This window comes from Myotis daubentonii, chromosome 21 (assembly GCF_963259705.1).
Source record: "Myotis daubentonii chromosome 21, mMyoDau2.1, whole genome shotgun sequence".
In the NCBI taxonomy this organism is placed as follows: Eukaryota; Metazoa; Chordata; class Mammalia; order Chiroptera; family Vespertilionidae; genus Myotis; species Myotis daubentonii.
In genome coordinates, this window is record NC_081860.1 from 15,290,351 (window position 1) to 15,312,908 (window position 22,558).

The window sequence follows — 22,558 nt, forward strand, 5'->3', positions numbered from 1 at the left end:
GGTACACAGGTCCTGGGGTCACCTGGGCTGGGTGGACATGGGGCTCTTCCGTCTTGTCACTCATCCTACGGGCACCCGAACTTTGGAGGATTTCGACGCCCGGTGGTGACGCCAGGGTAGCTCATCGATGAGGCCAAGGACCTCCGGGTGTCTGCAGTTCTTCAGAGAGAGCTGCCCTCAGCTGTCTGACCTCTCTCCTCCCTCTGGCCCCCTCATTGTGGCCCATTTTATTTATTTATTATTATTATTTTTAATATATATACATTTTATTGATTTTTAGGGAGATCGGAAGGGAGAGGGATAGAGAGATAGAAACATCAATGATGAGAATCATCATCTGTTGGCTGCCTCCTGCACGCCCCCTACTGGGGGTGGAGCCCCCACCCCGGGCATGTGGCCTGACTGGGAATCAAACCTCTGACCCCTTGGTTCCTGGGTCGATGCTCAACCACTGAGCTATCCAGCCAGCTATTTAAAAAATATTTTTATTGATTTGAGAGAGGAAGGGAGAGAGAAGGAAACATCCATGATGGGAGAGAATCATGGATTGGCTGCCTCCTACATGCTCCCTACTGGAGAATGAGCCCGCAACCCTTGCACGTGCCCTGACCGGGGATCGAACCGTGACCTCCTGGTTCACAGGTCGATGCTCAAACGCTGAGCCACACCGGCTGGGCATGTGGCCCATTTTAGAGCCGGGTCTTGGCAACTGCCTGACCCAGGTCCCTGGAGACGGGAATCCGAGGCCGGAGCTGGACCTAGCGGCGTGGTAAGCCCTGAGGTGTCCAGAGATAAGGTGACAGCATCGACTGCATTGGCATCAGCCGGGTTCACGGGGCCACGGCTCTGTCAGCTCATCTCCGCGTGGCGAGTCCTGGCACACACAGCTCTTTGGACGGTGCAGCATCCCCTCAGTTTTCATGTCTGTGTGTGCCAGCCGCACTGCGTGAGGAAGAAATACCAACACCACACAGACCAGACCCAAATGAGCGCCCCACCCGCCCCAGAGACTCAGGCTCCAGTGTCCGGAGGAAAGATCCATTCACCTGGAGGTTTTTTTGTTTTTGTTTTTAAAGGTATCTTTATTGATTTCAGAGAGGAAGGGAGCAGGAGAGAGAGAGATAGAAACATCAGCGGAGAGAGAGAATCATAGATCAGCTGCCTCCTGCACACCCCATACCTGGGCATGTGCCCAGACTGGGAATTGAACTGTGGCCTCCTGGTCCATAGGTTGACACTCAACCACTAAGCCACGCCAGCTGGGCTAGGCTCAATTTAATATATATATATATTTGTATTGATTTCAGAGAGGAAGGGAGAGGGAGAGGAAGAGAGAGAGAGAAACATCAATGATGAGAGAGAATCATTGATCGGCTGCCTCCTGCACGCCCCCTACTGGGGATTGAGCCAGCAACCCGGGCATGTACCCTTCACCAGAATCAAACCCGGGACCCTTCAGTCCGCAGGCAGACGCTCTATCCACTGAGCCAAACTGGCTAGGGCTAGGCTCAGTTTTTTACAGCTGCTAAAGGTGATACACCTAGGTACTTATTTCTCTTATTATTTCTACATTTCATACCCCTTCCCTCAGCCCAGCCCCTTACCTAATTGCATAACTTTAACTCAAGGTGATTCAAGAAGTACACAGTTTTGGTTTCAGGGGAGAAATGGACCAGTCCTTGCTCTATCGCTAGCTCCGAGGAAACGAGAGTGATTTTCCCGATGGCTCAGCTCTCCTCTGCTCCCCCGTAGGCACGGACCGGCGGATCCGATACATGATCAGCAAGGGGGGCAGCGAAGCCCTCCTGCAGACCCTGGTGGACACGGCAAGGACCGCGTCTCCGGACTACGGCGTCCTCCTGCCCCTCTTCCGGCTGCTGGCCAAGGTCGGCCTGCGAGGTACCCACAGCCCCGGGCCTGCGGATGACGAGTTTGTGGCGATGAGAGGAATTGGGGGAGCTCTCATGGGAACGTGCAGGGAGGAGGCAGGAGGGAGGTCCCAGACACCTGGGTGGTGATGGCAGGATCAGCCCCATCGAAGAGCTCAGAAGAAGGAAGCAACCTTCAGAGGGCATGTGCAACCCAACTAAGAGGGATTGACTTGTGTCCGTAGATAAGAAGTTTGGACAGAAGGCCCTGGAGTTGGAAGCACTCGACGTCACGTTGATTCTCGCCAGGAAAAACCTGTCCCACAGCCTGAACCTCCTCCACTGCCTCTGGGCCCTGCGCGTGTTCGCCTCGAGCGGTGAGCGACTCCCCTGTGGCATTTTGGGGAGTTGTGGGGAGCTTCCGGACCTGGGCTGGGACACCCAGGCACGCACCTGGGTTGCAGGTTGGATCCCGGCCACAGTCGGGGGTTTGTATGAGAGGCAACCATTGCCCTTGATGGGAATCGAATTGTGACCTCCTGGTTCATAGGTCGATGCTCAACCGCTGAGCCATGCCGGCCGGCTGGGCACACTCATATTTGTTGAGCAGAGAATCAGAGATTATTTGGGAAGGGCTGATAGGAACTGTGCAAACCCATCTATACTAATAAAAGGGTAATATGCTAATTAGACTGAGTCGACTGGACATCTTCAGGTCATCCTTCCGGACAAAGCCACGGTGGCGGGGGCCGAGGCAGAGGTGGTTAGGGGCGATCAGGCATCAGGGGAGCACGTAGGGGCGATCAGGCAGGCAGGGGAGCACGTAGGGGCGATCAGGCCGGCAGGGGAGAGCAGTTAGGGGAGATCAGGCAGGCAGAGTGGTTAGGGGCGAGCAGGCATCAGGGGAGCACGTAGGGCGATCAGGCTGGCAGGGGAGAGCAGTTAGGGGAGATCAGGCAGGCAGAGTGGTTAGGGGCGATCAGGCATCAGGGGAGCACGTAGGGGCGATCAGGCTGGCAGGGGAGAGCAGTTAGGGGAGATCAGGCAGGCAGAGTGGTTAGGGGCGATCAGGCATCAGGGGAGCACGTAGGGGCGATCAGGCTGGCAGGGGAGAGCAGTTAGGGGCGATCAGGCAGGCAGAGTGGTTAGGGGCGATCAGGCATCAGGGGAGCACGTAGGGGCGATCAGGCTGGCAGGGGAGAGCAGTTAGGGGAGATCAGGCAGGCAGAGTGGTTAGGGGCGATCAGGCATCAGGGGAGCACGTAGGGGCGATCAGGCTGGCAGGGGAGAGCAGTTAGGGGAGATCAGGCAGGCAGAGTGGTTAGGGGCGATCAGGCATCAGGGGAGCACGTAGGGGCGATCAGGCTGGCAGGGGAGAGCAGTTAGGGGAGATCAGGCAGGCAGAGTGGTTAGGGGCGATCAGGCATCAGGGGAGCACGTAGGGGCGATCAGGCTGGCAGGGGAGAGCAGTTAGGGGAGATCAGGCAGGCAGAGTGGTTAGGGGCGATCAGGCATCAGGGGAGCACGTAGGGGCGATCAGGCTGGCAGGGGAGAGCAGTTAGGGGAGATCAGGCAGGCAGAGTGGTTAGGGGCGATCAGGCATCAGGGGAGCACGTAGGGGCGATCAGGCTGGCAGGGGAGAGCAGTTAGGGGAGATCAGGCAGGCAGAGTGGTTAGGGGCGATCAGGCATCAGGGGAGCACGTAGGGGCGATCAGGCTGGCAGGGGAGAGCAGTTAGGGGCGATCAGGCAGGCAGAGTGGTTAGGGGCGGTCAGGCAGGCAGGCAGGTGAGTGGTTAGGAGCCAGTAGACCCGGATTGCGAGAGGGATTCCAGATTGGAGAGGGTGCAGGCCTGGCAGGCAGCCCTCCCCTCCCCCCATCATCCTCTCCCTCCCCCCCTCCCCCTCCACCCTGTGCACGAATTTCATGTACTGGGCCTCTAGTCTCTAATAAAGGAAAAGGGAAACAAAGAGATGAAGCTTCGGTTAGAGGAGAGCTCTCACGGAGGAGTAGCCAGAAGGTGGGCCACCCCCATGTGCAGCTTGCCAGCGACCGTTTGAAACATCTCATTCTTACATATAAGACTTCCTTCAGCAGGGAGCTCTGAAAACTGCTGGGATTCGCTGGTGGGTGTGGGGAGGTGGCCGCTTGCCTCCTGCTTGAAGACTGCATGCACTGTACCCACGAACGGTTTCCTAAACCACTTTAAAAATGACCTGACCAGGCTCTACGCATTGCCTTCTCCGAAGGCGGGCAAGCAGCGTTCACACGCCCCTGTTTTGCTCTCTCTTCGGTGAATGGTTCGCCGTGGTTGCTTGTTCCCGCAGCTTTCTCAACAGCTCCTCCCTGCAGAAGGAATGCGCTGGGACCAGAAGGGCTGGTGGCGGCCAGAGAGCCCTTTGGCAGCGCTGAGCTGGCCAGGGTGGGGGGAGGGGATATTTATAGAGCCGTCAGAGGCCTGACCTTGGGCCAGGCTCCAGCTGGGAAGAAGTCGGTTGAAGATTTCTTACTGTTATCCTCTTCCAAGTCTCCCGTCTTCCATGTTAGAATTTATGCTCTTAGCACCCTCTCCTCCTCAGCTCTACTTAATCCCAGCCTTTTGCGGACTTATGTGCCAGGAGATTGCTTTATTTATTTGTATGTGTGTGTGCTTTTTTGTCTATATCTTTTTTATTGATTTCAGAGAGGAAGGGAGGGGGAGAGAGAGATAGAAACATCCATGATGAGAGAGAATCATTGATCGGCTGCCTCCTGCAGGCCCCCTACTAGGGATGGAGCCCGCAACCCGGGCATGGGCCCTGGTGGGGAATCGAACCGTGACCTCCTGGTTTATAGGTAGACGCTCAACCACGGAGCCACGCCGGCCGGCCGGGCCAATGCTTGGTCCTTATAGTTCAATACCAACTGCACCTTTGTCTTTCTCAGTCACCACGGGAGCCATGCTGGGAGTCAATGGAGCCATGGAACTGCTCTTCCAGGTCATCCCCCCGTACACCAGGAGGCGTGCCCGGATCATCAGGTACCGAGGGCTTTGGTTAGGACTTGTTTGTCTGGAGTAGAAGCAGGGACGGCGATGGCCTCACGTACGTTCTCAGGGTGCTTCCGGCTCTGAGTGAGGGTTTCCCCCGTTGTGGACACGGTACAATGACTTGACTTTGTCACAACTTGCCACCCCCCGCCCCCGCCCCCACACACAATATGTCATCTCCTCTAATCCTCACAACAACCCCGAGTGGGTATATTATGATCCTCATTTTCACACGAGGAAATGCAAATGTGCGAAGAGCTGTAGCCGCGGTCTCAAGGCTGCGAAAGGCAGAGTTGGGGTTTGTACCCAGATCTCTCCGACTTCAAAGCCGATTTCTTCTGCCCGAAGACTTCCGTCGTTCTTTGTATATTTTATTTCTTTATTGCTTAAATATATTTTTATTGATTTCAGAGAGGAAGGGAGAGGGAGAGAGAGAGAGAAGCAATTGATGAGGAGAGAGAATCATGGATCGGCTGCCTCCTGCACGCCCCACACTGGGGATCGAGCCCGCAACCCGGGCATGTGCCCTGACCGGGAATCGAACCGTGATTCCTAGGTTGACGCTTAACCACTGAGCCACACCAGCCAGGCTTCAGGTCTTCTTTTCACTCTCAGGCAACTCTACGGTGGTGAGTATGATCCTTAAAAGACAGTCCGCAAACGACAGGGAAAGGTGCCGTTCCTGGGGCTCTCTGAGGAGTCAGCCAGGTAACTTTCCGATAGGAAATCTGTGCCTCACAGTCGCCCATCGTGGCTGTGGGCTGGTTTTCAGATTTTTTTTTTTTTACGATCGGAAAATGACACTCTGCCATTCCGTCTGGCCCTGCGTGCCCGAGGGGAGTGAATCACCAGCTTAAAAAGGGAGACGGTCAGACATGAAGGCGTTAGGGATATTTGGAACCATCATGCTCCATCATTCACGGCCGTGACTCAGCGAGGACCTTGAAAGAATATTAGAAAAGGCCCAGGCAATTCCCAAGATCCATGGGGTCGTTTGGCAACGCAGCCCTTCCGTGCCCGGCCTCGATCCGCTCCGCATCCCAGCATCCATCTCGGGCCCATGTTCCCACCCGATACTTGTCTCCTGGGGTCACCACAGCGAGACCATTATCATCCATTGTCACAGGCAGCTCTCGACACTGGCATTTCCTAGAGTGAAATACAATCATATCTCAGAAAAGAGCACAAAACCCAAGCCCTAGCCGGTGTGGCTCAGTGGATAGAGCGTCGGCCTGTGGACCCAAGGGTCCCGGGTTCGATTCCGGTCAAGGGCACGTACCTCAGTTGCAGGCTCCTCCCTGGCCCGGGCCCTGTTCAGGGCTTGTATAGGAGGCAACCAATCAATGAGTTTCTCTCACATTGATGTTTCTCTCTGTCTTTCCCTCTCTCTAAAATTCAATGGAAAAATATCATTAGGTGAGGATTAACAAGAAAACAAAAACACCCAAAAAAAACCAAATTCCTCATCAAATGTATTGAGAAGTACTGGGTTAAACGAAGGGTGGACGATTTCTTTACCGTGAGAACTCTCAGAGCCTTCGTCCCTCAGGCCCACACACATTCAGCACATCCGAGATGGGAACGTGGTATGCCCCGTTCTGACACTGGTTTGGCCGGGGGAATGCTTGTGTCTGGAGACTGTCTTTTGTTGGGAGTCCTTGTTCTCTGTACCTCCTTGCAGGTCCCTCCCCTCTAAAGTGCAAATGTCTTGCAAAGTGAGTTTCCATGAAATTCTACCAAGTCGTGGTCATGGAAAAAGAACAAAACTTCAGAGTCACAAACTTGGTCACAGCATCAACCAGCAGTGGACTCCCGTGACTTTTATTTCCATCTGTGTCCGTGTGGATACGTATGATTTGCATATGTCTGGTTTTTAAAAATTTTATGCATTTATTTAGTTTTATTGCTTTCAGAGAGAGGAAGGGAGAAGGAAGAGAGAGATAGAAACATCCACGATCAGAGAGAATCATGGACTGGCTGCCTCCTGCACGCCCCCTAGTGGGGATGGAGCCCACCACCTGGGCCTGTGCCCCGACCAGGAATCGAACCATGACCTCCTGGTTCACAGATTGTTGCTCAACCAGTGAGCCACGCCAGCCGGGCAGCACCTATATTTTATGATTCCGTTCATGTGAGGTCCCGGAGCCGGCAAAGTCAGTTTACAGTGACAGAGAACGGCTCAGCGGCAACCTACAGCTGGGGCGCCATATGACAAATGAAAACCAAACCTCCATGGCACGGAGACTTCTCACGGCCCAATACCCTGGAGCCGGCGCGGATGCGACCTTCCTCCTGTGCCCGACCCGTGCTGAGCTCTCAGCAGGCATCCTCGCCTTTGAGTTTCTACCCTGTGAGAGCAGCAGGTGCCGTGACTGTCCCCATATTTCCCGGGAATGAAGAAACGGGAGCGGGAAGAGGTTAAGGTACGCGCTGGGATTTAAGCAGAAAGCGCTGGGGCTTTAAACCCCGTCTGAGGCGCGAGCCTTCGCTCGTATACCACCGCCGGGGTGCCTTTCGCAGCCCGTTTCCAGCGTTCTATTCCTAAACCACCATATGGGAGACAGTCGGACGCTGTTAAGTTTGTTTGAATTCGGGGTACCGTCTACATGGCTCGTACTCATGGAACGATGTGCTTAACGGTGGGGGAGTCTTTCTGCTCAAGCGAATGGCTGTTTTCTCTCAGAGGGTAAATCAATGTGTGCCCTCTGCCTTTTTAAAAAAATCTTTATCGTTGTAAGTATTACATATGTCCCCCCCCCCACCATTGACCCCTTCGAGACCACCCCTTCCCTCCCCCCCACCTCAGGCCTTCACACTATTGTCTGTGTCCCCAGGTTATGCACATGAGCATACAAGTTCTCTGGCTGATCTCTTCCACCCACCCACCCACCCCCACCTTCCCTCTGAGATTCCTCAGTCTGTTCCATGCATCTACATCCTTGGATCTGTTTTGATCATCACTTTATTTTGTTCATTAGACTCCACACAGGAGTGAGGTCATGTGAGACTTGTCTGTCTCTGACTGGCTTATTTCGCTCAGCGTGATGCTCTCCAGGTCCCTCCATGTGTCTCAAAGGATAAGAGTTCCTTCCTTGCCCTCTGCCTTTGAATGTCCTTGTTTTCAACCCCAAGATAAGAACTGAGGTGTTGAAACCAGAAGACTTGTATGATAGCCCTCTCGCTAGGTGGTCCTCAAAGTATGACTAGCAAGTCTTCACTCCTAGGTTGGTTGCGGGCACTAAGAAATAAGGTGTAAGCCTGGCCATTGTGGCTCAGTGATTGAGCATCAACCTAGGAACCAGGAGGTCACGGTTTGATTCCCCGTCAGGGCACAGGCTCGGGTTGCAGGCTCGATCCCCAGTGGGGGGCGTGCAGGAGGCAGCCGATCCATGATTCTCTCTCATCATGGATGTTTCTTTCTCTCCCTCCCTCTCCCTTCCTTCCTCTCTGAAATCAATACAAATATATTTTTTTAAAAAAGAAAGACGGTGTGAGGATGTTGTAAGCGTTGATGTGCATAAAATACCGTTCATTTATTCGTACAAATTCCGTTGGTCCTTGGCCGACTGCTTCCAACAGAGCCAGTGGGGAATGTGGAGATGGCACGTTTCGGCTAGGCCTCACCTTCTCCCATGGACTCATCTCCTGAGGGTCATTAAGATGCGCCCAGTGAGTTCTCCGGGGCTCCCCTTGGGTGCCAGGACCTGTGGGTGGGAAGGGCATGAAGTTCCATGTCAGGGGACGCGAGTAGCCCTCCTGAGTCCCATCCTCCCAGCGCCGGTGGCCAGGGGAGAGCTATTCTGGGACGCTTCGTGGGAACAGATGCCCAGTGGTGTGTCACTGTTTCCTCCCTGCCCTGGAGATTAAGCCTGCCCTACTTCCCTAATCAGACCTAAAATTAGCCGCGCAGCTGTCCCCCGCCGAAGCCCTGTGTCCACATGCTACTCAGGGCGAGATTTATGACAGAGGCCCACACCACGCACATGCACCTTCCAGGGAGAGGGGGCACTCGGAGCAATGTCACTGGGTGAACCCCGGGTGGCCGTGAGCCAGCCCTCGCTCCCAGGGGAGGCAGCTGGCCCAGGCCTCCCTCACACCCCAGACACCCACCGGGCTGGCACGGTGGCGTTGCTCTCAGATATTCGCGTTGGCTTGCACCGGCTTCCGCATGATCATCCCCTTTGACTACCGCCCTTCCTTGACTTCAAGGCAATCAAGAACGGGTCCCTGTCTCCATTTCCATCCTTATTGACTTCCTCCTCTCTTCCTCCTCCTCCTCCTCCTCCTCCTCCTCCTCCTCCTCCTCCTTCTTCTTCTTTTTAAATGTACTTTTATTGATTTCAGAGAGGAAGGGAGGGGGAGAGAGAGAGAAACATCAATGAGAGAGAAGCATGGATCGGCTGCCTCCTGCACGCCCCCTATTGGGGATCAAGCCCACAACCCGGCATGTGCCCTGATCGGGAATTGAACCTCCCGGTTCATAGGTCGACGCTGAACCACAGAGCCACGCCATCCGGGCACTCAGGCTGGGATTTATGCTGTTGTGACTCAGGGGTTCCGGGGGCCTGGGTTGCCACGGGGCCATGAAGTTGGAGTCTGTGTGCTCCACCCACGGGGTCGAACCACCTTGGCAGCAGGAGGAGGTGGACGGGTTGGGTCTCAGGTATCAGCAAGTTCTTCAGCTTAGTCTCCTGTTGTCTGTCCCAACAGCTCAGAACAGGGTTAGGTGACCTCCTCCTTGCACAGTCCGGGGCCAGGCAGCGCTGGCGCCTGAGCTTTGCCCACGTGCAGCTGTTCATGAGCGACCAGCAATGTCCTGCGCCCGCTCTCCCTCCCCTCCAAATCCCAGCGCTCTCCCCAGGCCAGGCCTTCGGGGCGTGCTCCGACCATCCCACCCTCCCTGCTCCCTGCTCTGCTCCTAGTGGCTGAGAGATGAGCAGAGACCCTCAACCAAAGCGAATGCATTCCCTGCCATCACGGGCGGACGATGGGAGGACTCAGCTGCGTTGCCACAGAGACAAAGACGCCCATGTTTTCTCAACGCAGCGACCGAATGTCTCCCTGGGCGTTCATGTTCCCGGCTCACCCCCGTGCTCGGCGCTGTGACTCCTCTCCTCTCTGTTCAGTGTAATGGGGCTCCGTGGGCTCCGGGGCCCGGGCTCACGCCGGGGGGTTCAGATTCCACGAGCCCGGATCCCTTGGATGCAAACGCCTTGGAGCAGGAACAAAAACATTCCGGCCCAGCTCCCCAAGTGCTGATGTTGGGAGAGTGCACCGCACGGGCTCAGCTTCCTGACAGTGATGAGTGCGCTCGCCACCTGACTCCGCGCTTGCGGCCAGCGGTGGAATGAATAGTTTCCTACATGTATTAAACCTTGGCCAGGAGGCCTGGCTGGCTTCAGTCCCTTTCATCTGCCTGGGCAGCCAGCGATCTCTCCCGGATGAGAGCCAGGCCGAGAGAACTTGAGTCGTAGGGTCTGAAGTTGGCAGTTCACGCGGGGATCGGGTGGTCCAGATTCTTCATCCGAAGAGGAGGTCACTGAGGCCCGGAGAGGTCAAACCGAGCCAGAGCCTGTCCTCATTTCAAGACGCTGTTTGTGTCCGGCCGGCGTGGCTCAGTGATTGAGTATCGACCCACAAACCAGGAGGTCACGGTTCGATTCCCGCTCAGGGCACATGCCCGGGTTATGCGCTTGATCCCCAGTAGGGGGCGCGCAGGAGGCAGCCGGTCCATGATTCTCTCTCGTCATGGATGTTTCTATCTCCACCTCTCCCCTTCCTTCTTCCTTCCTCTCTCGCTAAAATCATAAAAACAACACACACACACACACACACACACACACACACACACACTAAATAAAGGGGGACCTTCCAGGCAGAGGCAGAAACAAATATAAAACAAAGAGGGCATGAAACATGGCGGCGTCTCCATGGCTGGCGTGCATGGCAGAGGAGCAAGGGCAGGAGGTCCCACAGGCGGGTCTGGAACATTCTACCTTCGCAGACAACAAAGGAACAGGAAGGTATGATTCCCGAATAGGACACAGGGAAAATGATGCACTCATAAAAATATTCAATTTGCCCACAGTCAGAGGAACACAATTTAGATCAAGACGCCAGTTTCGCAAATCAGACTTGCAAAGATTTTGAAAAATGGAGATATTTATTGTTGGTGAGGATTCAATAAAATGTGCACTCACATATGCTGCTAAGATTGTAGGTGGATAAATCCTTCATGAAAACAATGAGATGATGTACAGCAAGATTTTTTTTTTTTTAAACTTCTCGTTCCTTAACCCAATTTTGCCACTTCTTGGAATCTGTCTGAAAGAGTCGTTGAGAAAAGGTGGATGAAGATTTATGTACAAAAATATTCCAATTGTAGTTTTATTTATAATTGGAAATGTTATAACCGGGGGAAAAATTTGATAACAGGGAGTGTAGAGCAAAAGTGATATATCTATACATTATACTAGTAATATTATGTCGCAACACACAAAAATAGATTAGGGATGATGCTTGCCAGGGGTAATAGCTTACGATAAAATAGTGAATAGAAAAAAGTAAGGTTCAAAATTCAGTGTGATCTCAACTATATAAAAATATACACACAACTTCTGCTTAGAACGGAGGTCAGATTTATCTTCCCCCCTGAAAAAAAATTTTGAGCTACAGGTAAAAATAACAAAGCATTCAGCTGCTGTGGCTCAGTTGAGCACTGATGCTCACAGGTTGAGCATCGACCTATGAACCAGGAGGTCACGGATTGATTCCCGGTCAGGGCACATGCCTGGGTTGCAGGCTTGATCCCCAGTAGAGGGCATGCAGGAGGCAGCCGATAAATGATTCTCTCTCATCGTTGATCTTTCTCTCCTTCTCCCTGTCCCTCCCTCTCTGAAATCAATAAAAACATTTTTTTTTTTTAAAAAAAAAGCAAGACCTGGAAGGATGAATCTGTTTCCAAGAAATGTAACTGCCTCCCAGAATTGAGCTTCAGAATATTTATAGGAAGACAAAACTACTGAGCACTCAACAAGGTCGAAAGTCACGCTATCTAAGAACCCAGTACAAAATGATCAGGCAGGCAGAGAAACAGGAAAGTGCTGCCCATCACGAGGAGATAAATCACTGAATCGGAAATAACGCAGAACTGGAACAGATGTTACAGTGATCAGGCAAGAATATGAAAAAAGTTATCCTAACTATATTCCATCTGGTCAAAGCTTAAGAAACGGAAGGTATTAAAAAGGACCCAAATTGGACGTCGGCGGTGTAAAGGCAGTGGATTGGATGAAAGCAAATTAGCTGTGGCAGAAGAAAAGATAGGTCAGCTCCAAGACACAGCCACGGAAAGTTTCCAAAATGAAGCACAGAGAAAAGAGGAAATTAAGGAAAAAGAGAGAGAAAGAGAGGGAAAAAAAAAAAAGGCAGAAGAAGAGCAGCAGTGAATCATGGGACAAGTTCAAGCGCCTGATGATATTTAAGTAATCGGGGTTCCTGGTGAGAAGAGAGAGGTGGGGACAGAAAACGGAGATGAAGAAATACTGGCTTCAATATCCTAAATATGATGCAAATTGTAAAGGCAGTGATCCAAGGAGCCCAATAAGCCACAAGAATCATGAAGACTGTGACTCTAAGACAAACCATCATCCCATTGCACAAAACCAGGGGTGAAGAACCACATCTTAACAGCAGCCAGGCGCCCTGGCCCAGTGGCTCAGTTGGTTGGAGCGTCATCCCTTACGCCCAAAGGCTGCGGGTTTGAATCCCAGTCAGGGCATATACCTGGGTTGCAGGTTCGATCCCTGGTGGGGCACATGCCCTGGTTTTGGACTCAATCCCCAGTAGGGGGCGTGCAGGAGGCAGCCGATCCTTGATTCTTTCTCATCATTGATGTTTTTTTCTCTCTCTCTCCCTCACCCTTCCTCTCTCTGAAATCTATAAAAACATATTTTTTAAAAAGTATGGGATTCCAGGTTAGGTACCTGATAACAGAGCTGCAAAATAAAGTAAGGCTGATATAACCAAGGGGCGCGGGAGATACCCCCAGATTGTGGCTGAATATTTTAATAATCCCCTCTCAATAATTGATAGAATAAGTAGAGAGAAGCCGCAGAATCGAAATTCTCTTCAAGTGCGCATGAAATATTCACAGAGGCAGACAATATCATAGGCCATGAATCCAGTTAAAGTAAATTTATAAGCATTAAGGTGACATAAACTGTGTTCTCTGACTACAACGAAATTAAATTAGAGGCCGATAAGAGATGGATCTCGCGGAGATCCCCCACATTTTGGAAGTGAAGGAACGCACTTCCAGAGAAACCATGCGTTGAGGACGAAATCAAAAGAGAAAATAGAAGACAATTTGGGACGAATGAAAATGAAACACAGCGTATTAAAACCGCTGGGGTGCCACAGACTTGGGGGGAAGTTTATAACCTATAGTTGTAAACTAGATGTTAGAAGGAAGGTGGGAAGATAGCTAATGAATGATCTCAAATTTCATCTTTGAAAAAAGAAGATCAAACCCAAAGTAGCCCTAGCCAGTTTGGCTCAGCGAGTAGAACGTCGGCTTGGGAACTGAAGGGCCCCAGGTTCGATTCCGGTCAAGGGCACGTGACCAGATTGCGGGCTCTATCCCCAGTCGGGGGGCGTGCAGGAGGCAGTCAATCAATAGTTCTCTCTCATTATTAATGTTTCTAGCTCTCCCTTTCCCTTCCTCTCTGAAATCAGTAAAAATATATATATTTTTAAAAAACTCACCAAAGTAAGTGAAAGGAAGGAAGGAAGAAAGGAAGAAAAATTAGAATAGTAATCAGTGAAACACTGAAAGAAAAACAATGGAGAAAAATTAGTTTAATCAAAAGCTGATTCTTTGAGATCAATAAAATTGATAAAATCCCTATCCAGGCTGATTAGGAAAAATGACACAAATTATCAGGATGAGAAATGAGAGAGAGAATTGCTACAAGCGCCATAGATATGAAAAGGATAATAAGAGAATATTACAAACAACTTGATGCCAATAAGTTTGACAACTTAGATGCAGTGGGAAACAATTCCTTGACAGACATAAACGACCAAAGCTCATTCAAGAATAAATTGATAATCAGAATGGCCCTACATGTATTAATTGACTGCATAGTGGAAATCATCCCCACAAAGAAAAGCCCAGGTTCAGATGGCTTCCGTGGTGATTTGGACCAAACATTTAAAGAATAAATATTAGTTGCCCGGCCAGCATGGGTCAATGGTTGAGAGTCGACCTATGAACCAGAAGGTCACGGTCTGATTCCCGGTAGGGGGCGTGCAGGAGGCAGCCAATCCATGATTCTCTCTCATGGTTGATATTCTATCTCTCTCTCCCTCTCCCTTCCTCTCCGAACTCAATAAAAATATATTTTTTAAAAAAGAATAAGTATTAACAAGTCCATACGAAGTGTTTCAGAAAACGAAAGAAGAGGAAATACTAACTTCTTACCCTGATAACAGACTTAACAAAAAAGTGAAAACTACCAGCTAACATCTCTTACGGAGACGCAAATATCTTCAACCCAATTTTAGAAAATTCATATCAAGACCAATTGGGCCCTAACTGGTTTGGCTCAGTGGATAGAGCGTCGGCTTGCGGACTCAAGGGTCCCAGGTTTGATTCTGGTCAAGGGCATGTACCTTGGTTGTGGGCACATCCCCAGTAGGGAGTGTGCAGGAGGCAGCTCATCGATGTTTCTCTCTCATCGATGTTTCTAACTCTCTATCCCTCTCCCTTCCTCTCTGTAAAAAAACAATAAAATATATTTAAAAAAAAAAGACCAATTGGGACTTATCGCAGGAACGCAAGATTAGTTTAACATGCAGAAATCATTGCATATAATTTATTATATATGTAAAAAACTAAAACAAAAAACAAACCCACCCCAACATATGGATTACCTCAGTAGACACAGGAAAAGCTTTTGACAGAAATTCAACATCATTTCCTGATAAAATTCAACAAATGAGGGCTAGAGACCTCCTCCATAGATCATCCCCGTGAAAACCATCAGGTGACATCACACTTCATGCTGAAAGGCAGAATGTCCGCTCCTGCTACCTCTGTTCAAGCTTGTCTTGGAGACGGTAGTCAGGGCAAACAGGCAAGAAGACAGGAGACATTCTGGTGGCTCGGGAAAAAGCCAGACTTTATTTGCAGTTGATATGATTGTCTATGGAGACCTTCTGATGGATTCCACACACAGACAAGAGCTACAAGAACTAGGCATTCATTGTATTTACCAAAGTCCCAGGATGCAAAATCGATAGACAAAAATAAGCTCTATTTCTACGTCGGGCCACAAACCATCCAAAAATACGTTTTTCAAAATACAATTTATAATGGCGTCGACAGTTCTGAAATAGGGATAAATCTGACAAAATATGCAAAAGATCTGTATATGCACATACCTCAAACTACAAAACATTGCTGAAACGTATTTATGAAGACCTGAATAAGTAGATAGAGCTCATAGCTCAGAAGACGTGATATTGTTAAGATTTCAGTTTTTCTTAAATTGATTTATCTATTGAATGCATTTTCCAGTCAAAGTTGTGGGGATTTTTTTTTTTGGTAGAAATCAACAGATTGATTCTAAAATTCATATGGAAATGCAAAAGACCTAGACTAGCAAATGCAGGTTTTTTTGGGGAGGGAAAAAAAATTGGAGGACTAACAATACCATATTTCAAGATTTATGATAAAGCTACAGTAATCAAGACAGTGTGATATTGATGTCAAGACTGACAAATAGATTAATAAAAGAGAAGAGACAGGTGAGAAATAAACTCACCCATGTAGGGACAATGGATTATTGGCACAGGCAAATTCCATGGAGAAAAAAATAGTCTGTTCAAGATATGGCCATTGAAAAACTGGATATCCCAAGATTAATTTCAGCTTCTACTTCACACCATTAACAAAGATGACCATAAAACGGACGATGGATTTACACATGCAATCTACAGCGAAGAGGGAGTCTGGTGCCCGGACAGCGTGGCTCAGTGAGTTGAGCATTGACCTATGAACCAGGAGGTCACAGATTGGCTCCCGGTCAGGGCACACTGCCTGGTGGATCCCCAGTTGGCTATTAATATGGGTAAATTTTGAGATGGGTGGTAATGGGATATTCTCATTCCTGTCTCCCAGTTTGGTTATTTTAATACTCCTCCACCTCTTTTGAAAGGGTAAAACAATTTTACACTCCGTGAATGGCGGTAGATTTCTTTTTCTTTGTTAGTTTTTGTTGTTGTTAATCCTCACCCGAGGATATTTCTCCATTGATTCTTAGAGAGGGGAAGGATGGGGAAGAGACAGAGAGAGAGGGAGAAACATCGATGTGAGAGAGACACATTGATGGGTTGCCTCCCGCACGTGGCCCGACCAGGGTCAGGGATCCAGCCTGCAACCGAGGCACGTGCCCTTGACCGGAACCCAACCCAGGACCCTTCAGTCCGAGGGCTGATGCTCTCATCCACCGAGCCACACCGGCCTGGGCAGCAGTAATCCTTTAATTTCCCTAGAATCTTTATCGGAGGCACCCCTTCCGATACGTTGACGTGATAGATGGAGACTTTGAGTCCAAAAGGGGGGATTTCCCGAAATGTGCACAAGCAGCAGGTGGAAGCTGAAGTGAGATTCCGTTCTCCTGTGAGACTGTCCAAGTCCGTTTCCCCACACCACGCTGCCATACGATGGCCTTTCTCCGCTCAATAGCTAAAAGCAGCAACGATTCAACGACTCGAATAAATAAATAAAACATGTGCCGTGGACGGTTTTACTCGAGCCAGGGAGGGCTCGGGAATGGAGAGAGGCAGCCCCCGGCCGCCGTGTTCCTCGAGGCCCGGGTGATCTGTCTCTGGAAATGGCCCACCCTAAGCACAGTCATCACCATCACACCTAACACAGTCCCATTTCATGGGGCAGGTTCCGGCCAGACGACTCCCTCCCCAGATGCCTTACGGAGTTACCAATAGGCCCTCCAATTACAGGGCGCCATTATGAAGTGCAATAATGCAGCGGCAGAGTTATAATCGTAAAGGCTAGGAGGGAGCGTGGGCAACGGGCAGGCGACAGCAATGGGGGAGAGCGGTGTTTCGGAAACAAGATGAAGAATCTGCGAGGCAGGGAAAGGAGAAGGCAGTTCCAGATGGCCACAGCCCACTCACCCTGAGCACAGGTGCAGCCCACCGCCCTCTGTTGGTAGCCTCGGGTATGACAGCTTCCAATGGCCTCACCCACACACTGGCATCCATTTCTTTTTTTATTCTCTCTCCCTCTCTCTCTCTCTCTCCGGAATATACAAATATATACACAAATATATATTTGTATTAATTTCAGAGAGGAAGGGAGAGGGAGAGAGAGAAACATCAATGATGAGAGAGAATCATGGATGGGCTGCCTCCTGCACGCCCCACACTGGGGATGGAGCCCACAACCCCGGGCATGTGCCCTGACCAGGAATCGAACCGTGACCTCCTGGTTTATAGGTCGACGCTCAACCACTGAGCCACACCAGCCGGGCTGGCATCCATCTCTTAAGATATTAAGATATATCGCTTAAGGCAGTGGTTCTCAACCTGTGGGTCGCGATCCCTTTGGCGGTCGAACGCCCCTTTCACAGGGGTCGCCTAAGACCATCCTGCATATCAGATATTTACATGACGATTCATCACAGTGGCAACATGACAGTGATGAAGTAGCCACGAAAATAATTTTATGGTTGGGTCACAACATGAGGAACTGTATTTAAAGGGCCAGAAGGTTGAGAACCACTGTCTTAAGGTATCGTGTTATCATGAGATGTTTGTATAGTTATAGAGGAACACAAAGATAATAAGCTTTTTAAGAAATTCAATTTATTATCTTCTTCCCCCCCCCCCCCCCCCGGTGTTTGGAGAACCCAAATGTTGCCTTCCTGAATTTTGTTTGATGGGGATACATGCTCGCCCACGTAGTATTTAATGAATATTCATTCTGATGAGAGTTGCTGGCAAAGGCTGGAGTGAGTTGTTGGGTGGATATGATTTTGTTTTTCATCATGGTCCCCACTCCGTCAAAATAAGGCGTGAAAGAAAAAAGCCTGCAGGGCCCCAGGCGATAGACGTATATAAAGAACGCTGTCTGTGTTTCTGTAATTTGTCACTTAGGCCTTTCTGCCGAACCTGATACAAATACACTGCCTTTGACATATTCCCTTCCACGTGTAGACGTTATTTTACGATGGGAATAAATTTATTCTTTATTATAGTCACTAAGCATGAGTGATTCACTTCCCTGCTTGATCTACGAGCGTCTTTAAATGTCGCTTTCACTGACGGCTTCATTCTTCCATCCCACGTACCCGAGGCTGGGTGCTGAGCCGGCTTTGGGGCTGGGTGGTGATTGGAAGTAGATATGGTTTCTGTCCAGGTGGTTTTATAAAAATGTATATATTTTTTTTATTGATTTCAGGGTGGAAGGGAGAGGGAGATAGAAACATCAAGGATGAGGAAAAAAAAAAAAGAAACATCAATGATGAGAGAGAATCATTGACAGGCTGCCTCCTGCACGCCCCACACTGGGGTTCCAGCCCACTGCCCTGGCATGTGCCCTGACTGGGAATCCAACCCGTGACCTCCTGGTTCATAGATCGAAGCTCAACCACTGAGCCACGCTGGCCGGGCTAACTTCCCATTCTTTAGGGCCGTGGTCGGCAAACTGCAGCTCTCGAGCCACATGCGGCTCTTTGGCCCCTTGAGTGTGGCTCTTCCTAAGCCTTAGGAGTACCCTACTTAAGTGAATAACAATGTCCCTACCTGTATAGTTTAAGTTTAAAAAAACTTGGCTCTCAAAAGAAATTTCAGTCGTTGTACTGTTGGTATTTGGCTCTGTTGACTAATGAGTTTGCCGACCACTGCTTAGGGGACCAAGCTCATTGTTCTTTCGTGCATGATGCGAGTTATGGAAATTGTGAGGTTACTCAACAGCTAACTTATTTTGTTTTCTCCTCCAAGTGATGAATTCAGCACACCTGTCTAATGAATGCAGAGGCGGAAGGTTTGGCCACATAAAAGATTATCGCCTCCCTGGGAAAGTCTTAAACATTTGTCTAATGTTGGCCAGGAAAATTATTTCTCATCATTTGTGTTATTTAATTCTAATTTTAAGCCCTGCCAGCATAGCTCAGTGGTTGAGCATCCACCTATGAACCAGGAGGTCACGGTTTGATTCCCCGTCAAGGGCACATGCCTGGGTTGCAAGCTCCATCCCCAGTAGGGGGCTTGCAGGAGGCAGCCGATCCATGATTCTCTCTCATCATTGATGTTTTTTTTCTCTCTCTCCCTCTCCCTTCCTCTCTGAAATGAATAAAAATATAACTAAAAAAACCCAAAAAGATTCTAATTTTGTTTATCAACAAACACTCTATTAAATATAGGAAGCCCACCCTCGCAAAGTCATCTGCCCTTTAAACCATCTAATCCTATCAGTGGGGCTGTTAAAATAAGCCTGGCGATTCCAGCATCCTCGGGAGTTTGCAGAACAGCTCTCTTGGCAAGAGCCAGGACGTGGTGGTTGTGTTTATCACGGAGCAGAGATGACCTCCCCTGGGGCCTGGCTTCCCTTCCCGAGGAGGGATTATTCTGTAAAACCCGTTTCCCATGCAAATGCCCTGCGTCTCCCTTTGTGGACTTGGTGGCCGGAAGGTCCAGATGCAGGGTTTCGGGAGGCTTGTCAAACCATTTCCTTTTTCACGTCTTTATTTTTAAAAGCCTCCCCGGGGCTTGGATTTACTTTAGGCGACGGCATGCATAAGCAAAGGAGAACCGGTGTCATTACATGGATGGATCGGAGACTTCAGTTTCTTTCTTTCTTTTTTTTTTAATGAACTCTCTCTCTCGATTTCAAAATATTATAAGAAAGACTATCTTTCCCAGGTCCACTTGGTCTTTAGCACCTCATTTATGTCACCGATGGTGTATTTTTTTTTTTGACAAGAGTGATTTAAAAATTACCCATATTTCAGACCCGGGAAGCTGAGATCATTTTCTTGCTTTGATGTTTAAAGGTGTTTTTTTTTTATAGCACATTTTAGCTCCATTATATTATTTTTCTAGAGTAATAGCCACCAATTTTCTCATTAGCTCCCATATGGTGTTGCCTCACGGAATCATGGATTCTTTAAATTAGGGGGGGAAAAATAGTCTTCTTAATCAAACTTTTATATTAAAAGTGCATGGCACATAATAATGGTATAATATGTGCAATGATACTACTATAAATAATGAAAAGCAGATTAAAATATATTCTCAATTATGCAGAGCGCGTATGAATACTTACACATGATTAAAACATGCATATCTAATATTACCATCTCGATCTACTTGGCTGGCATCATTTTAATAAGACATTGGCGTAGCCCAGTCTACAGGTGTCTGAACTACTGTGGACTTGTCTATGGGTCAACAAATATCTCACCTGTGAGATATTGGGGGGCTATGACATTTTTCAAATCATCTCTCTTCTTTATCTCTGCATCTCTAAGTAGAGGAAAGTTTTGTTTTTTAAAAAATATTTTTATTAATTTTAGAGAGAAGAAGGGAGAGGGAGAGAGAGAGAAACATCCAGGATGAGAGAGAATCATGGATTGGCTGCCTCCTGCAAGCCCCACACTGGGGATGGAGCCCACAACCGGGCATGTGCCCTGACTGGGAATTGAACCATGACCTCCTGGTTCTTAGGTCGATGCTCAACCACTGAGCCACACCAGCTGGACTCATCCAGCCTCTTTGACCTGCTCTGCAATCTTCAGAATCTGGGGTGGGGGTTGGGGGAGCGGGCAGACAGAAAGGTCGCTGAAACACAGACCGGAGGCATTTTTAGTCTACACGTCTGTTGTCGCCGCAGAGACTGCGAAAACAGTTTGGAAGGAAAACCACCCCATAACCATCTTCTACCCTAAGGAACCAGCCTCGCTTCCCAATCTGTGGGAGTTTCAGAAACAGTGGAGTGTGTCTGGGGCCGGGCATATTTCAAAAAGTGGCCCGGCTGGCATGGCTCAGTGGTTGAGCATCGACCTAGGAACCAGGAGGTCAGGGTTCGATTCCCAGTCAGGGCACATGCCCAGGTTTTGGGCTCGATCCCTAGTAGGGGGTGTGCAGGAGGCAGCTGATCAGTGATTTTCTCTCATCATTGATGTTTCTCTCTCTCTCTCTCTCTCTCTCTCTCTCTCTCTCTCTCTCTCTCTTCCTCTCTCTGAAATCAATAAAAAAAATATACTTAGAAGAAAAAAGTGCTCACGGTGCTCCCTCTGCCTCGGGGTCCCCCTCCCCCCTCATCCTTCAGAGTCCCCTGGACTCTGGGATAAATGGAGAGTCCTGGTGGGGAAGGAGCCGCAGGAAAAGGAGGCGCTCCGTGTGGGGGCCTTGGTGGAAGGGGGGAGGCAAGAGGGGGAGGGGACTCCTGCAACCCATCTGCGAGATGGACGGGCCACTCCGTGCCATCTCTGTGTTTTCGCCTCTGCGGTGGCCGGCGGTAGCACGGCAGGGTGCCCGCCCCCTGGTTCACCGCGAGGCCGGTAGGAGGCAGCCACGCCTGTGGGCTGTGGGATTCCGTGGTCTGGGCACTGATGTCTCCCCCTTTCTCTCTCTCTCCCCAGGGCAGCCACGGAGGTTCTGGCGGCCTTGCTGAAATCCAGTAAGCACCTCCCCTGAAAGGGGGCTCTCCCTTTCCCCCTCTGAGTTCAGGGCAAGGTGCCCTTCTGTCTGCGTGGTGGCTCGTTTCCCCCCTAGAGGGCAACAGGGCCATTCCTGGGGTCTTCGGGGTGCGATGGAGAATGTTAGGGCCCTTCCAAGCTCACGGCTGCAGAGAGAGCTGACCTCCCTCCCCCGGGGCGTGCCTGTACATGATGCCAGTAAGGCGGTTGGTTCTAAAGGGAGAGCATTGTCTGTGGGGACCTGCGGATTTCTTAGCTGCCCGTGAGGACTGTTGGAACAAACTCCAGTCCCAGTGGGATTGTCCTGGAGAAGAAAAGGTTCTGACAGTGGGGGAGAAGCAGGATTGTTTTATTATTATTATTATATTTACTAGAGGCCTGGTGCACGAAATTCGTGCACTCGGGGAGATGAGGTTCCCTCAGCCCAGCCTGTGCCCACCCTCCGCAGGCCTAAGCCGTCACTAGGACATCCTTAGCGCTGCTGCGGAGGCAGGAGAGGCTCCCACCACCCCCGCTGCGCTCACCAGCCATGATCCCGGCTTCTGGCTGAGCGGTGCTCCTGCATTGAGCGTCTGCCCCCTGGTGGTCAGTGAGCGTCATAGCGACTGGTCATTCTGCCGTTTGGTCAATTTGCATATTAGCCTTTTATTATATAGGATTGGTTTCCGAGAGGAAGAGAGAGAGGGAGAGAGAGAGAGAAACATCAATGATGAGAGAGAACACGTGATTGGCTGCCTCCCACAGGCCTGCTACTGGGGATGGAGGTTGCAACAGGGACATGTGCCCTGACGGGGAATTGAACCGAGACCTCCTGGTTCATAGGTTGACGCTCAACCAGGGAGCCACGCCGGTGGCCAGGCATAAGCAGGATTCTTGTGTTTGGTTCCCAACCCGGGTCTGTATTCTTGGGCAGGTGGGGCGGGGGGTCAGAA

At 50.1% G+C, this 22,558-nt stretch overlaps 1 protein-coding gene across 1 annotated transcript in view; it reads left to right on the forward strand.

Annotated features, from left to right (window-relative positions):
* Positions 1–22,558, forward strand: part of AGBL1 (AGBL carboxypeptidase 1) — a 226,078-nt gene that overhangs the window by 25,744 nt on the left and 177,776 nt on the right. The window contains exons 3-6 of the mRNA XM_059678428.1: positions 1,753–1,899; positions 2,114–2,245; positions 4,794–4,887; positions 21,570–21,607. Of these exons, the coding sequence (XP_059534411.1) occupies positions 1,753–1,899; positions 2,114–2,245; positions 4,794–4,887; positions 21,570–21,607 (411 nt within the window). The remainder of the gene's footprint in view (positions 1–1,752; positions 1,900–2,113; positions 2,246–4,793; positions 4,888–21,569; positions 21,608–22,558) is intronic.